Raw genomic sequence first — 15,907 nt, forward strand, 5'->3', positions numbered from 1 at the left:
GAAACTGCAATTACGAAGAATCCCCGCGTTCCTGGGCGAAGCAGGACGAACAACACTGGGATTCTTGGTGTTTGGCGTCATCTAGGGGTCTTTCAGTCATAGGACTGGATTGAGCGCCTGGACACATCTTTTCCTTCCATTTCTCATCTACTAAGCGTTTGAGTTGAGCTAAAATCTACCACAGATTCTCCAAAATGGTGAGCGTAAATATATTTCCGTGCGGGGAGCGTTCTGATGGCGATGATGAGAACTCAAAATTGACGCGACGTCATCCAGGTTGAGACTGGATTACCCCCTGGGTGGGAAGTGCGACACTCCAACTCCAAGAATCTGCCGTACTACTTCAACCCCTCGACCAAGGAGTCGCGATGGGAGCCGCCACCGGGCACCGACACGGAGAAGCTAAAGGTGTTCATGGCAGAGAACCACAGCGGGCCCGTGGGCATCGCGGGTCTGCCTGCAGAGGGTAAAATCCGATGCGCACACCTGCTCGTCAAGCATCGCGACAGCCGGCGCCCGAGCAGCTGGCGAGAAGCCAACATTACCCGCACCAAGGAAGAGGCGATCGAGATCCTGAAGGGTTATGAGCGCCGCATCAAGTCCGGGGAGGTACGCCTGGCGGATCTGGCTGTGACGGAGTCGGACTGCAGCTCTGCGCGGAAACGGGGAGATCTGTAAGTACACAACCCCGCGAATCGCCGCGGGGGCAAAGATTATTACTCTACCCTGCCGAATTGAGGAGGATCCGAGTGCTCTAACTTTCTTCTACAGCGGATTCTTTGGGCGTGGCGAGATGCAGAAGGAATTCGAAGAGGCCGCCTTTGCTCTCAAGCCCGGAGAGATCAGCGGCATCGTGGAAACGGCTTCGGGAGTGCATCTCATCGAGCGGTACGTGGACCGTCCCGAGGACTGGTATCAGTTGTACCAGACCCAGCAGAGCTGATGCCACTTCGGTGACAGTCTCCAGTAGGTGTGCACCTGTTAGATTTGACCTGGCGGATCCTCCTGCCAAAGTAGATGGGATTGGCCTCATGTTTGCATGTTACATGGTCTTGTTGGGTTGGGTTTGATTCCGTGTATCGGTAACCCAGCATGCCAAGCGTATGAATTCAGACAAAAGTCAATTTATTCTATGAGATGCATACAGAACTAGTGGTTCGTGGGGAGTATAGACCTTTTTACTAGTATATCTCAATGAGAAAGCGATCTCGACTTCACGAGCTTTCTTTGTATCATATTCACAGTTGCAATCCCAGTTAAATCTCTCTTTCACCATCCTACTGGCCGACCCGAGTAGACAGGTCATCCTAAAACGCAAACACCTCTCGATCCCTTCCCTGGCGTTACGTCCAGCCTCACCGTGACGACCAGCGAGAGTCTGGCAATCATTCTGCCCGGCAACCGTGCTACCGTCCATCATGGACAGCCCAGAGGATTCCAAGTTTTAAAACTCTTCTTCTCTTCCTCCATCTCACATCTCCCACAAACCCTGTGCAATCCTACAGAACAATCCCACTGAGCAGAACTTCTCCCCCAAGGGCCACTCCCTCAAGGCTGGATGGACTACACTGTGCCAAACGTCCTCATCGAGGACTTCCGCACGGACGGCCTTCTTGACATCACCATGGATGACCTTCATGTCCTTCAGGCCCTGAGTGGGGAGAACCTGGTGGATGAAGACGTCCTTCAAACGCTGAGCACCACCGGATTCGCACAGGTCGAGCCTGACGGCTCCATCGTCAAACTGGACGAAGGCGGTGATTCCTCCGCTGGTTTTTCGGAGAACAATTTCATCCTCGTGGGATTCACAGAGAGCAGCACTACGTCGGGCCAGACGTATTCGTCGCCAGATCCTCTCCATGTCTCCCGTGTACCTGACAGTCACGGTCAGCCTGTAGGCGGAGTGGGAGGTGGGCCACAGTCTGATGTTCCCGCCGGTCATGTTACTGCCAGCGGTGCTCCTGCCATTGGTGCTCCCGTCAGTGGTGCATCCGCCGGTAATGTTACTGCCGGTGGTACTCCTATCAGTAGTACGCCTGCCAGTGTTGCCCCCGTGAATGGTACTCCCACCGGCAGTGGCAGTGGCAGCGGCAACAACATGGACTCACTAGCAAGAGCATCCAACGTGTGTCTTCCCCCTCTTTACGAGTGGTATGATGCCACTCCAGAGCAGATCGCACAGCAGTATTTGCGCGGCGTGACTCCGCTATACGACATACTGGTCACCTTGGGCCGCCACGAGCGTGATGCTGTCGACGCGACCAACAGGTTGGTGCGGTTGCTCGATCGTCGCTACCAGGCACTCTGCCCTCCTACACACGAAAAGTTCAATGCGCACTGCTTCGCTGTGGTCTGGCTCCAAGAGTACAGAAAGGCGAAACAACTCGGCTCTTCCGACGAAAACATCAACACCACCACCAACGCCATTGCCGGAGGAGGAACCAATAACGACAACACGACAGCCGCCACCGTCGCAGTCATGTCCTCCATGACCAACGAAGACATCAGCTCAACCCCCACTGCCTACTCGCTCTCTGGCCAAGAGCTGGGCCAGTATATCCGGCAGCAGGAAGAACTCTACTGCAACAAAATGGACGTCGACAACGACATGGAAATCTCCCAACCTCCTCCGGTACCTCAGTCAGCCCAGCCACCCCGCATCCCCTGGTCAATGATTCGCGGCGACATCGTGCTCGACCGTGAGGCGTACCAGAACTTCCTCACGATGGTCTATTTCTTCCGTTACATGTACATCACTATAACGTGGAAGCGATGGTGCACCGTCCGCAACGACACCGAGCAAGCAGTCATGGCCCGCCGCCGTTACCTCCCCGAACCGGATATGCGTAAGCTCCGCATCTGGTGGCAGGAATTCCGCCGTGGGTGTGAGGACTGGGAGCGCCTTGTATTTGACATGCGCATCCCGACCTTTGATGAGATTGTCCGTGAGGTTCGGGAGATGATGGCGGATGCAATTGACTTTGATGCCTGAATTGATGCCGTGGTGGTTGACTTTTGTCATGGTGTTATGTTCTTGTTCTGTTAGGAGATGTGAAGTTGTGTGCTGAAGCACTGTGGCTTCAAGTTGTTTTCTGTTAGCTGAATCTGTTGATTTGAGTCGATGATGTGACAGATCCTTCAAGAAAAAAAAAAAAGTTCAAAGAATTACGTGAAATTATGGCTGGCACTGAAATACATCTCTAAGTCACGTGAACATGATGCCCTACATCACGTGTCGATCCACCTCAGCTCAGACTGGCATTTAGCCGTTCGAGTCTCGATGTGATGGCATCAATGACAGCGGATCTGCACAGCCGTTAGAAGCCTGCTATAATCGAGCAGCAATATCAGCACTTACTCTCGCTCCACCATCCTCATGGCATCCGACACCTTTGCACGTTGCAGCCGCTCCGGGATTCGCGCTGGACTGGGTGCCTCGGGCGGCGCTTGTTGTTCCGTATCGGCTCGTTTCGACTCAGCAAGAAGCTGCTGAGCAAGAGATTTAGCCTGTAGACGCACATTAGTAACACGACCACAAACGTAGAAGGTCAGAATATAGCGTACAATTTCTAATCTTTGCTTCAGCGTTTGCTTCCCTTGCTCGTCCGTTTCCTCTTCGATGGACTGGGACAACGCTTGCACTTCTCGAATCCACGCCTGCTCCCGGTCGCTCAAAGGTCGACCACCCAGCTTTGCGATCTTGTTGCGAAGTTCCGCGTGGCGCCGCACCAGCTGTGCCTGTCTCGCCCTGGCCGCCTCGAGCCGCGCATTGATGGATGCCTCGCTGCGGGATCCTTCATGGCGGCCACCGTGCTCGTCGATCGAGCTTGACACGTTCCGGATCCGCTCCGCGATCGTCGCAATGTGCTCGAGCTGATCCCGCATCTCCGCGCGCAGCCGCTCGCAGCGCCGGAAAAGATCCGCAGCCGCCCGCTCGAGGACACCAGTGTGCGCCGAGAGCACCCGATGCGCGGCCGCGATGATGTCCAAGGTCGCGGGCGACAGGCGAACCTGTTCACGGAGGGTTGATCGATGTCGGTGGGGAACATGGTCTTCGACAAAAGTTCGTAGTGGACTTTCTGCGTAGAAAATCGCCGGCACTTGGTAAGGAGCGCGACGCGGTTTGAGGGGGAGCGGCTCGTGTGCGGCAGCAAGCTCAGCATCCTCTTCTATGGACCGAGACATTGAAGATAGCACGGCACGCGAAGGCTCATCGAGGATCGCCGCCTGAGGAGTTGGCCCACGATATGTGAGGAGAAGGTATCCCAAGTCGTAGTCGGCGAAGACCAAGGAAGCGGACAGATGATTTGGAGTCTCTGCTGTGGTGATGTCGCTCTCATTCATCTGAATGATGAGCTCCCGGAGTGCAATGTTGCCGTCGCAGAGCACGCCAATGCGGAAGGCCGATCCAGCGGTATCCTCCGCTTGAAACTCCGCTTCTAGTCGCTGCGCCCATGCGGATAGTGACAGGAAAGCCACATTATTTGCGGTGGTCAAAAAGAAATTATAGCGAGAATACACATCCTTGGTAAACACGGGCCATGCATGCGGCTCCCGGAGATTCTCTCGTACGGTATCGAGAGACTCCAGAAGCACGAGGTCGGCAGGTTCGGACAGAGAGGTAGTGAACGTGGTGGCCTTGGCCTTGGGTAGCCATTGCCCCTCAACACCCTCCGTTTCCAAGCAAATATGGACTCGCCCGCTTCTTGTCGACACGCAAATCACGGTGGCAGACAAACCCTCTTTCTCATCTTCGGCCAAAGCCCCTTCATCCTCTTCACCGGTCATCAGCGCTTCCGTGTCGAGCTTCGACGGAATCACCAGCAGATCGGTGACTTCCAGGTCATCTACTTGGTCCCCTACATCGAAATGAAATGGTCCTTGTAAACGAGGAATAGCGCTCGGATTGCTAGGGCGAGTAAGAACGTCAAAATCCGGCGCCGACTCGGATTCGGGCCCAGCCTCCTGCTGGTCGATTTCCCTGAGCCATTCGAACTGCTGCCGGCAGGCGGTCAGCTGGTCTGCAAGCTCAGGGTCCGATTCATCCTCTTCAGCTGCGGCTAGCTTTGGTATGATTGCAGCGGACAAAGAAGGGATCGTTGCCGGCGGAGCCTGCCATTTCGATGGTAGTAACGGGCAGAGCGCATAGATATCGCCCGGTCGCATGGCAACCCACAAAGTCATGGGAGCCCATGCATCTTCTCCCTCGGCTGCATCCCCGCCGAAGCATGCGGATGCTACCTCCATGTCGAACGAGTCAGCGGAGAAACCCCGGTTCTTTCCGAACCCCGGCGGCGAGAAGTCCTGATCGCACGAGGTTCCGTCCACGAGCTTCTTCAAGTCGATGGCCAGCGTGGGCCGGTCAAACGACCAATGATTGTTGCGGTCCAGCTCCCACACTCGAACGGCAGCATCAGCGGTGACGGTCACGATGCACCCACCAAGGGCGGAGTGCACACCCAGAGGATGCCAAATGGCTGAAACAACAGGAGATTCCGGAATGACATGCGTCGTGGGCCCAAGCTGATACGTCTTCAGTCGGATTGGGGAACGATCGGATGCGACAAGATGTGCAGAGTCTGGTAGAACGGCGATATGCACCGTGTGGGCTGTGACGATCGCCATGAAGGCGCCGTTGGGCGAGACGACCAACTGGCGAATCTGGCCATAGACGGGCACTGTCAAGACCTGGCAATTGTTAGCCTGGATGGTCAACCTCGAGTTTAGAGAGCTGCGCTCACCCTCCATTGTTGGCCAGCGTCTGCTTCTGCAGGCGCAGCTTTTGCGCTTTTCTTCTTCGACTGCAACCCAGTGTGCCAGTTCTCTTTGAGAGTCGACAAATCCGCCCATCGAATCTGATTGTCCACCACGGCGAAGATCTCCGTACCGCGGCGCGCAAGCGTGCGTTGCGGCCCGACATAGTCATCGGCTGGTGGTTCTTGCGCAGCTGGTTTCCCGGCCGATTTGCCCGTGAAAAAGGCCGCGCCGGGCGACGGGCGACAGAGCCACGGCGGCGTATGACTGATTACCTTGGGCATTCTTGCCGCGAATCGGTTCGTTCAGCGAGCTGAACTTTACGGGACAAGCTCGTTGAACCCGTTGTTCATCGCAACACGCCAAGAAAAAATACGTTTATACTGATAATTACTCCGTACGGAGTACCTATTGGGGAATACGCTATTCCATATTCAGTAAGGAGCTTGGATTAGTCAGCCCCGGCTAGCTCAACTTCACATGGAAGAATCCCGTCAACTGTCTTCACCACAGCACATCGACAATGTGGACGCATAACAATACCGTCTCGCGCCTGGACAAGCCCAGCGCGTATTATCAGAGCAGGGTAGGCTTGCGCGTTGATGTCCGGGCGTCACTGTACATTGTCTAACCCCTTTCTTCGCAGAGCAAGCGGCGCCGGCTCGAACTAGAAGGGTTGGCGGACAAGGCCGATAAGATTGACGACCCAGTTGCCCTGCTGAAAGACGCGACCACCCTCTACGTGGGGAATCTGTTAGTGTTATTCTCGAGATTTGACAGCGAGCGCAGCAGCAGGTTCTGACGACGAGTGTGCAGGTCATTCTACACTACGGAAGAGCAGATCCATGAACTGTTTGCAAAGTGAGCGAAGATGCACCCAAATAAAAAGAAAGTGAGACAATTGCTGACCTGTTCAGATGTGGAGAAGTAAAGCGACTCGTGATGGGCCTTGACCGATACGCCAAAACGCCCTGCGGATTCTGCTTTGTCGAGTATTACACGCACCAGGACGCGCTGGACTGCCTCAAGTACATTGGAGGTACCAAGTTGGATGAGCGGATAATCCGCACAGACTTGGATCCTGGGTTTGTTGAGGGCCGGCAGTATGGGTATGTTCTCTGGATTACTGGGGCAGTGACTACGGTCTGGAACGTTGGCTAATTCACACCAGCCGTGGTAAGTCTGGCGGCCAAGTCCGGGACGAGTATCGTGACGAGTACGATCCCGGCCGAGGAGGCTACGGCCGCGCAATTGCGGAACAGCGCAGAAGGGAAGAAGAGGAGTACGGGAGATACAGGTAGGATACAGGCTTAGGCGTGCTGTGGATTGTCTATACCTGGCGCTTGGAATTCTACAAAAATGGGTACAAGAATGGGATATCTTCATTTGCGTTCACAAAGTGAACTCATCGCACCGGTAGTTGAGCTGCTCCGCTCCGTTTGTGGACCGCATCCCGAACCTGACGAAGCCACCATAAATGGATCCGAGGGTCGTCTGTCAGCTCTGGGTGGAAGCTGGTTCCAAAGACGTTTCCCTGCTTGACAGCGACGATATCACCGGCATCTTTCTCAGTGTCAATGGTGACGCCTGTCTGCTCGGTGAGACGCGCCGCCCTGCCGGGAAGCTTTGCCAGCACTTCAACCGAGCGATCTTTGTCGGCCGACGTATCCTGATTTTGATCCTGAACCGGGTGAGATGGCGCTACCACTGTCTCACAGTCATCCCGCTGGCTTTTGCCGGCCTGATGCGGAAGGATCTTTTCTACAACCGGCGCGCGGATAAAAACGCCATTGAACGGGGCCGGTGGGCCGCTCGCATCATCAGCAAGAAAATCCAGCGTCAATGGCGTCTGAAAGCTCTCCGTCTGCCGGCCAAAATGGTTCCGGTTAACCCGCACGTCCAGTCCGCCGATTAGTTCCTGCCCTCCCTGTTTCGTACGGTTCGCGGACTCGGCGAGCAGGATCAACCCAGCGCACGTACCCCAGGTCGGTTTGCGATGGACTCTGCGTGGAGCCAAACAGGCATAGTTCAGCAAGGAGCTTGCAAAGGTGGATTGCGGGGAAGGAAGACTGACTTTACGAAATCCCGCAACGGCTCCAGTAAGCCTGATCGGGCGGCGACTAGAGCAATCGCAGTGCTTTCGCCGCCAGGTATGATCAGCGCATCGCACCGGCTTAGTTCCTCTGTGGTCCGGACTTGGATGAATTGCCACTGGTCAGACGAGTCTAGGACTTCCACGGCTTTCTTCAGGAGTTGTAGATGTTCGTAGAAGGCGCCCTGCAGAGCAAGGACGCCGACAGTGATCTCCATTGCGTCTGGTCAGTATTTCGAGACCGAGAATCATTGACTCATCACATCGGCCATCCTTATCAAAAATTCTGCCACCGCCTTTAATGCAAACGATGCAATTGATGCAAAAAGTGAAAACAAATGTCCAACCCGCACGGTTATCCGATATAAACATCAGAGCGTCAAGCCAGTTTCGCCTGGATCAGTGCGAGAATGGAGTGAAAACGACCTGAACGGACGCTCCTACGGAATGAGTCCACATGGCCGCCGACACCGCCCTCACACGATGGTATATTGATGTGCGGCCGCTGGCGGCATTCCCCTCGCTGCCCCTCCTTGAGACGTTGAAGCCCGCCGACCAGGAAGCGGTCAAGCGATTCCTGCGCCCAGCTGACCGACATATGAGCCTAGCGTCTAACTTACTGAAATACCTGTTCGTCCACCGAAAATGTCGTCTCCCGTGGCGTGAGGTGACCATCAGCCGCACACCAGACCCGCACCGCCGGCCATGCTTCATTGCGCCGGATGGGAGCTTGCCGAGCGTGGAGTTCAACGTCAGCCACCAGGCGTCGTTAGTAGCGTTTGCAGGGTGCATCATCCCGCGCAGAGAACAACCACATAATGCAGTCATCCCTGCTCCCCCGGTGCTGTCGAATCCGACCATTCCCCAAGTGGGCATCGACGTTACCTGCGCGAACGAGCCGTCGCGCGGCGGCGCAGACCGCCGGCCGAAGACGCTGGATGCCTTGGCGGAGTTTGTCGACGTCTTCGCTGAGGTATTTTCGCAGCGGGAGTTGACGACGATGAAGGTAGCGCCGCGGACAGAGCCAGTCGAGGAGTCAGAGGCGGTTGAGCGGGGTCTGCGACTGTTCTACTCCTACTGGGCACTCAAGGAGGCGTATATCAAGATGACTGGTGAGGCATTACTGGCGCCGTGGCTGAGGGAGCTCGAGTTTACAAACGTGCGTGCGCCGGAGCCTGTGCGGGATAAAGATGGAACGCGATGGGGTGAGCCGTACCGCGACGTGCAGATCTGGTTGCATGGGCAACGCGTAGAGAATGTGCGGATCGAGCTCGTTGCGTTTGAGCGGGACTTTCTTGTGGCGACGGCGGCGAGAGGCGGTCAGGTGGGCGCGGCTGCGACTAGTACGGGAGAGAGTGACCCGTGGAGGGAGATGCAGGAGATTGATATTGAGAGAGACGTAGCTCCCTGCGCGAGAGGAGAGTGTCGATGCGCTGACCGATGACTATGCAAGCTTCATAAACATACATACCATTGATGAATACCCAGTACGAGAACATATACAAATGAGTAAATATCGATCACAGTCTTTGCAGATACTTTCTCAACTTCGCAAGCCAGGACCGACGACGAGACGACCTCTCAAACCGCCTGGGGCCCTGAGGAGCCTCAGCGGACCCAGCTTGGCCACCTCCCACAGTGACGGTCCACAACTGGGGATTCGGGTCAAACACACTTCCCGACTGATCACCCCCGGAACTCGGTCCAACATCATCATACGGGAACGCATACCCGCGATGATCAATATTCACCTCATGCAAGATCCTCGCATAGTGATTCGTAATCTGATGTTGATAGTAACTCTCCGGCACCTCATTATTCGGCTGCACGGGGTTCTTGTGAAGCGTCGAGCGATTAAATGCTGCTGCGAGACGCGCCGATACCGCATCCCTCGCTGCGTTACCCGAGGGGGTAAACGGGCCCGTACTGCAGCTGAAGATGTCCGCAGCAGCGGGCTTAGAGTAGGTGCCGATACTACCTCCAAAGTCGAGCTGGCCGGAGACGACACGGGCCTGCACGTCACCCCAGGATGCCTGAGTGTTGACGGTCAGCGTGGTGTTGGTGTATTTGTTCCAGACCTCGTCAACGTAGGGCTGGTAGTAGCCGTTGAAGAGTGCGGGGTCCTGCACACGCGCAGTGTTGGGGCTGAGGGCGCGCAGGTTGCCTCCACCATTGCGCGTGACGATCAGCCGGTCCCATCCTACTCCAGGGTCGCGGTTATGTTGATCACGCAGCGCCGCACAGATGCGGTCCAGCCCGTCGGCCGGCAGACCTGCGACATGGCGCGATTCACCCGCGGTATTTGTTAGAGTCAGCGCGATGGGCAGCGCAGCGACGAAATCCACGTAGGAGATATTGGCGTAGAGCTGCGCGGAATTAAAGGTGAACTCGCAGAACGTCCAGTCGAGTCCGATGTTGGGATCAGAAGGGTTCGTCACAGATGGCTCGACCAGCGCGGGGCCGGGATTCAGGTAGAACGTGAGGCGGCCATCGCGCACGAACCAGAGGCGCGCGCCGGCGAGATGCGGGACGGTGACGGTGACGGAGGAACCGGGAGCACCCAGAGGGATAGCGCAATCGACGGCCAGCGGTGACAGGGTCTGTCCCGGTGACGTAGGATAGTAAGGTGTGCGGCCGTCTGCTTGCAGCAGAAAGAGGGCGTTATTATTGTCGATGGCGCGACCAGTGATGTAAGCGAAGACGTTGGAGGATGAGGTGCGGTTTTGGAGCGCGATGTTCAAAGTACTTTCTGTCTGACGAGAAGCCATTTTGTAATGCCTTTAACCCAAAGTTAGGGCTAAACGGTTGCACTATACCCCGGCTATCTCTTGATTTTGATCTGATGGCTCATCTGAACCCCAGATCCTTGATATATTACATGTCTTACTACGCAAGATTTCATCGACCAAGGAATGATGGCAACAATCCTCCGCGTGATGATGTCGATCTGTGTGACCCTGCTTGGTCGTGACCAGGTCACAAGCCATAGACGTAGATCTCGGAAGTTTCCATGAATCGTCTCTCATTCAGGGTATACGGTAGTATCGATATGCAATAAAAATATCATCCAAGCCATTCATTTCCAATGCTACGGCGCCGGTCTCTAACATTCCAATGCATCCGCATCTATGCAATCAAATCTCGACGGCCGTCGACGATGCTTTCTGGGGTTCATCTGCCACCGGCTCCGACGAATGCGACATGGAGAGTATCGTCTCCAGCATCAGCTGCCGGGTGTCTTTCGTGAGGCGATCGACATCGGCGGCGGTCAAGCCTTTGGTCTCAATGGGAGGGAGGACTGTCACGGGTTAGCATAGACATAGAGTAGCAGAAACTGTCCGCGGCTGAACCCACCCTTCACGCGGATCGTGCCCGCATTGAACCGCATCTCCCGAATGTTCAGGATATGCGAGTAGTTCTCCACGACAATAGGAACGATCGGCACTCCGGCTTGGACGGCCAGATGAAAAGCGCCCTTCTTGAAGGGCAGCAGGTCCGGCTTATCCGAGTAGCTGCGCGTACCCTCGGGGAAGATGTAGACGCTTTGCTTATGTGCCCGCATCTCCCGGGCCGCGCCCTCGAAGGCCTTTAGAGCTGTCTCACGGTTCGCGCGATCGATAAACACCGTCCCAGAAAGCGCCATAAACCAGCCGAGAAAGGGCACATGGCGAAGGGACTTCTTGGCCGTAACGCTGCAGTATGGCGGGAAGATGGTGCCAAGCATCAACACGTCGAGCTCCGTCTGATGGTTGCCAACGAACACCGCCGGCCGCGTCGACAGGTACTTCTCGCCCTCGACCACCTCGAACCGCACGCCAGTCGTGTAGCGCATCACCCACTTGAAGCTGCGGGCCGTCGCCCATTGCGAGATCCGGCCATAGCCCACCGCCCGCAGCACGAGCGACGCCACCACCCCGTACGTTGCGCACACCACCAGCGACGCGTACGACGACAGGCAGCGGGCAACGAAGCCAGCCTTGGGGAACTTCATTGAGGCCGCGAACAGCGACGCTGTAAGCGCCACGTAGGATGCCACGCCTGTCACAAGGTAGTTGAGGATTGCCATGGAGGGAGGTTGCTGGATCGAGCGTACGGGGCAGAAGCAGCTTCCGGAGCGTCTGACGGAATTCGATAAGGGTTGCCGTCAGGCGCAGGCCATCTCTCGGTTCAATGGCCAATTGTTCGCTGTTGTAGACAGTTTTCTAGATTTTTTCGATTTGAACCTCGGGTTATTTCACCGCCAAGTCAGACAGGCCAATAAAAGGATAACTAGTTATACTGACACGACAAAGTTATAGCTTTGTAACTCGAACTGACATTCAGGGTCCAGGCCGCCCGTGGCTCTGCCTAGGACAGAAGGGTTTGTGGGTACGGGTATCGAAGGTTCGTATGCTGGCAGAAATAAAGAGTTTCTCAATTCAGCATGAACCTCGATACTTTTGAAAGGATCATTTTGGGCATATCTTACTAGGTCATCGTCTACGAGTACGAACGAGAAATGGAAGAACTCGGTAATGCGCTCGTCGCTGATCGAGACCAGTATAAACACCATGACGTTATTGGCTCTCTTCCGCTCGAACTCGTGGCTCAAGTTTTGGATTATCTTGACGAGGTCGACATTGTCCGGAGCCAGAGGGTGCGTACAAGGAATAACATAGCATGTTCATTCGTCGCTAGATCCTAACTCTTGCGAGTGCCCAAGGTCTCCAAACAATGGCGCGCGATCCTCTCGTGCGATGCAATCTCCAGGAGCGTTTTGCCCAGAACGCTTGCGGCACTGGGCATGGAGACCACGAATGTCACTGCATCGGCGGCCACAAAGTATTTCCAATGGTTGCATAATTTGCAATCTGGTCGGCCAGTTAAGAAGGTGTTTCTTCCCTTCAAGGCTCTTCTTCCTTTCCCAGGAAAACCTATGAGACCCGTCACCGGTAGGGTAGCATACCACTCGCGCCGTTTGTGCTACGTCATAGAGGGTTTCAGCTGGGACAGAGTCGCCATGCTGAATCTTGAGACCGGAAAGTGGTCAGTTTGGTACAATCACGCCGGGGGACCTACTGACGGCATCGCATTATCTGATCATTATCTTTTCATGTTCACATGGACTAGGTAACTGGGTGACTTGTCCTTTTCCGGCGTTGTCTGCAGAGCAAACACTGATTCACTTTTGCAGAGTTATTTCGGCAGTCGACATACACACGTCACAGAAATGGGAAGGGAGAAAATATCCCTACCGCATCGAACGTATGGCTATTGAAAAGAACAAGTTGGTCATACTTTCCCAGTCCAATGAGGGGGAACCCTGCTCCTTCTGGGTTTGGGATCTGCATACAGATCGAGTCCGGGAATTTGGCTCCTTAAATCCCATGGATGCGAATTTCTGGCATATGGAGGCTGACGAGAACATTATGGTGGCATTTGCAATAAACTGGGACGAATATCCGCCATTGGTTCAACAAACCAAGTGGGCGTTGACGAGCGGGGAATCGCTCGACAGGAAAACATTCCCCCTCTCGCTAGGAACGTCAAGTCGACGTGTGTCCAGGGGGGAGATCTTGAGAGTACGCAATCACACCTTCGGCCGCAAGACTGAAGTGGAATTGCACCTTAAGGACGGCTGTACCACGATGCTCATGACGTACGACTATGCCGTTGATCGGTTGAGCCTCCGATGGATCAACAGCGCCAAGCCAATCTTAGACACCATAAATGTGCCCTGTGAGAGTATCCCTCTTACCCCTCACATCTACTATCGTTGGACGAATGCGCAGAAGGGAGTCGCAGTCTGCAACGCCGCTGCCTTTACCGGGGGAACCACAGCAACAACTATTGTGCACCCGTACCTGCTGGATGAGCGAGAATTCAGCCTCTGCGACGCGTGGAGCGACGCATCTGCGGACCGGCCACCCTATTTTGCTCAATACATCACCATTGGAGTGAAGTCATTTGGTGACCGCGAGGTGTATGGCGTGGCTAGCGATGACGGCATGCAGCTCTGGTTCTTCAATCCCGCCTTTGTGCCAGAGCTCCCTGGTCTAGCGGAGTCTTTTTGCGCCGTGGAGGAGACAAAGTGAGCTACGAAAGGAAGCGAACGAATTTGCCCTGCTGGATTGCCAACACTTAATGCTATGCTATGTACGTAAATGATGCCTCAGGCAACAGAGTGAAGTCATGTGGCCACCTTGCCCTAAGTTTTCAACCCAGATCTTAGGGGTCGAGGAGTCATGTGAGGTCGGTCTTCACTGCGCTGGCAGCAGCAGCCAGTGTAACCGGCTGCTTAACATTGATAAACCAGGAATGGAGGAGCTTCACGGGCGTGCGCGCGTCGCTGATCGAGACCAGCATAAGTACTATGACATTGTTGGCTCTCTGCCTCTCGAGCTCGTGGCTCATGTCGCGGAATATCAAGATGGGGCAGACATTGTCCGGAGCCAGAGTGTGCGTATGAGTCATATGACGAACTCATTTGCCGTTATCCAATGTCGTTCGTTGGTCTTGACTCCTAAGAGTGTCTAGGTCTCCAAACGATGGCGGGTGGTCCTTTCAAGCGATACAATCGTCAGAAGTGCATTACAGTGAACACTTGCGGGACTTGGAATGGAGACCACTGATGTTGCTGCTGCTGACACCACATGGTATTTCCAATGGTTGCATAATTTGAAATCTGGTCGGCCAGTTACGAAGAGTTTTCTTTCATGGTCAGCACTACCGAGAATGTCGGGGAGAGTTTGCTTCATTCGCGCCGTCTCTCCTACATCGTACGGGACGGCTTCCGCAACAAGGCCGCCATATTAGATCTCGAGACTGGAAAGAGATCAGTCTGTATCAATGGTGACGGACCGATTCACCATATCCTGATGTCTGATCACTATCTTCTGCTTGAGTCGATGGGAAGGTAATGGGGTGTTTTGTTTCTGTCGGCGTCTTTCTCTGCAAACACTAATTCACGTTGGCTGTTACATTTCAGTATGGGATTTGCGCACATCACAGAGATTGGCGAAAAAACAGCATCCTTTCACTAATGTGCCCAACATTACCATCATAAGGAACAAAGTGGACATAATTCCTCATCTCGAGGAAACCCTTCCCATCTGGACTTGGGACCTGCACACGGATGAGATTCAGACAATTAGCCCCTTCCAACTCTGCAATGTGGATCTCCGGCACATGGACGTCGGCGAGAATGTTCTAGTGACCCTTGGAGTTAACTGGAATGAACACCCGCCATTGGTCCAGCAGACCAGTTGGACACTGACCACAACGGAGCAGCTCATCAGTAAAACGTTCCGCCTCCCGCTGGCCGGACGTCGTGTTTCCAAAAACAATATCTGGACAATGTGCCGTCGCACCTTCGGCCGCAGGACTAGAACGGAATTATACCTTAACGGCGGCTATACCACGATTATACCACGATTTCACCTTACGTACGACCCTACCATTGTTTGGCTGAGCGTCCAATTGATCGGGAGTACGACACCCATCACGAATTTCGTGCGCTCCCCTTGTATTGGCTGCCCTCTTACCCCTTACATTGACTATCGCTGGATCTCTACAAATCCGCACAGGATCGCCGTCTGCAACGCTGCCACGGGTAAGACAACCATTCGCCCATACCAGCTAGACATTTGAGAACTCAGCCTCCGCATGGAGATGAGTCCCCTATCCTGGGATCCATGACCTTTTCGATACCATGAACGCATCGAACTTTCAACGACGTACCTTGGCGATCGTGAGGTGTTCTTGGCTAGCAACAACGGCATGCAGCTCTGGTTCTTCAATCCCAGGTTCGTGCCCGAGCTCATTGATTTAGCGGAGCCTTTCTTCACTTTGGAGGAGAGCGGGTGATTGTACGAATGGAAGCCAGCACATTTGGTCGACTGAATACGTAGCACCAAGAACAATATCATGATGTCGACCGAAATGGCGTCGTGCTGGGCTGGACTGGGGCTTCTTGGTAGTCTTGTGTATATGAAGCGTTCATGCTCGTGGCGGTCATGCACATCCATTGATATATAATACAGACTGACAATTGGTTTGAGGCTTTGATTGTCCGACAGTCCC

At 54.6% G+C, this 15,907-nt stretch overlaps 9 protein-coding genes across 9 annotated transcripts; 5 read left to right on the plus strand and 4 right to left on the minus strand.

Annotated features, from left to right (window-relative positions):
• Positions 1 to 194: 194 nt before the first annotated feature.
• VTN49DRAFT_5774 (uncharacterized protein) lies at positions 195 to 943 on the plus strand (the record flags this gene model as incomplete). The annotated part of the gene is made up of 3 exons (XM_069413868.1): positions 195 to 197; positions 277 to 674; positions 772 to 943. 3 exons carry the CDS (start codon positions 195 to 197, stop codon positions 941 to 943), a joined length of 573 nt encoding a protein of 190 aa, XP_069266497.1.
• A 615-nt stretch (positions 944 to 1,558) lies between these two features.
• On the plus strand, positions 1,559 to 2,992 carry VTN49DRAFT_5775 (uncharacterized protein; the record flags this gene model as incomplete). The annotated part of the gene is made up of 1 exon (XM_069413869.1): positions 1,559 to 2,992. One exon carries the CDS (start codon positions 1,559 to 1,561, stop codon positions 2,990 to 2,992), a length of 1,434 nt encoding a protein of 477 aa, XP_069266498.1.
• A 253-nt stretch (positions 2,993 to 3,245) lies between these two features.
• VTN49DRAFT_5776 (uncharacterized protein) lies at positions 3,246 to 6,038 on the minus strand (the record flags this gene model as incomplete). The annotated part of the gene is made up of 4 exons (XM_069413870.1): positions 3,246 to 3,306; positions 3,359 to 3,507; positions 3,565 to 5,688; positions 5,742 to 6,038. 4 exons carry the CDS (start codon positions 6,036 to 6,038, stop codon positions 3,246 to 3,248), a joined length of 2,631 nt encoding a protein of 876 aa, XP_069266499.1.
• A 239-nt stretch (positions 6,039 to 6,277) lies between these two features.
• VTN49DRAFT_5777 (uncharacterized protein) lies at positions 6,278 to 7,055 on the plus strand (the record flags this gene model as incomplete). The annotated part of the gene is made up of 5 exons (XM_069413871.1): positions 6,278 to 6,340; positions 6,401 to 6,507; positions 6,571 to 6,615; positions 6,672 to 6,863; positions 6,926 to 7,055. The coding sequence occupies 5 exons, from the start codon at positions 6,278 to 6,280 to the stop codon at positions 7,053 to 7,055; spliced, it is 537 nt and encodes a 178-aa protein (XP_069266500.1).
• A 104-nt stretch (positions 7,056 to 7,159) lies between these two features.
• Positions 7,160 to 8,064, minus strand: VTN49DRAFT_5778 (uncharacterized protein; the record flags this gene model as incomplete). Its single annotated transcript, XM_069413872.1, has 2 exons — positions 7,160 to 7,757; positions 7,829 to 8,064. The coding sequence occupies 2 exons, from the start codon at positions 8,062 to 8,064 to the stop codon at positions 7,160 to 7,162; spliced, it is 834 nt and encodes a 277-aa protein (XP_069266501.1).
• Positions 8,065 to 8,303: 239 nt separating this feature from the next.
• Positions 8,304 to 9,290, plus strand: VTN49DRAFT_5779 (uncharacterized protein; the record flags this gene model as incomplete). The annotated part of the gene is made up of 1 exon (XM_069413873.1): positions 8,304 to 9,290. One exon carries the CDS (start codon positions 8,304 to 8,306, stop codon positions 9,288 to 9,290), a length of 987 nt encoding a protein of 328 aa, XP_069266502.1.
• A 76-nt stretch (positions 9,291 to 9,366) lies between these two features.
• Positions 9,367 to 10,614, minus strand: VTN49DRAFT_5780 (uncharacterized protein; the record flags this gene model as incomplete). The annotated part of the gene is made up of 1 exon (XM_069413875.1): positions 9,367 to 10,614. The coding sequence occupies one exon, from the start codon at positions 10,612 to 10,614 to the stop codon at positions 9,367 to 9,369; it is 1,248 nt and encodes a 415-aa protein (XP_069266503.1).
• Positions 10,615 to 10,980: 366 nt separating this feature from the next.
• On the minus strand, positions 10,981 to 11,912 carry VTN49DRAFT_5781 (uncharacterized protein; the record flags this gene model as incomplete). Its single annotated transcript, XM_069413876.1, has 2 exons — positions 10,981 to 11,144; positions 11,201 to 11,912. 2 exons carry the CDS (start codon positions 11,910 to 11,912, stop codon positions 10,981 to 10,983), a joined length of 876 nt encoding a protein of 291 aa, XP_069266504.1.
• Positions 11,913 to 12,344: 432 nt separating this feature from the next.
• On the plus strand, positions 12,345 to 13,920 carry VTN49DRAFT_5782 (uncharacterized protein; the record flags this gene model as incomplete). Its single annotated transcript, XM_069413877.1, has 3 exons — positions 12,345 to 12,482; positions 12,549 to 12,955; positions 13,020 to 13,920. The coding sequence occupies 3 exons, from the start codon at positions 12,345 to 12,347 to the stop codon at positions 13,918 to 13,920; spliced, it is 1,446 nt and encodes a 481-aa protein (XP_069266505.1).
• Between the last annotated feature and the right edge of the window lie 1,987 nt (positions 13,921 to 15,907).

This window comes from Thermomyces lanuginosus (assembly GCF_041956635.1).
Source record: "Thermomyces lanuginosus strain ATCC 200065 unplaced genomic scaffold VTN49scaffold_35, whole genome shotgun sequence".
Classification (NCBI taxonomy): Eukaryota; Fungi; Ascomycota; class Eurotiomycetes; order Eurotiales; family Trichocomaceae; genus Thermomyces; species Thermomyces lanuginosus.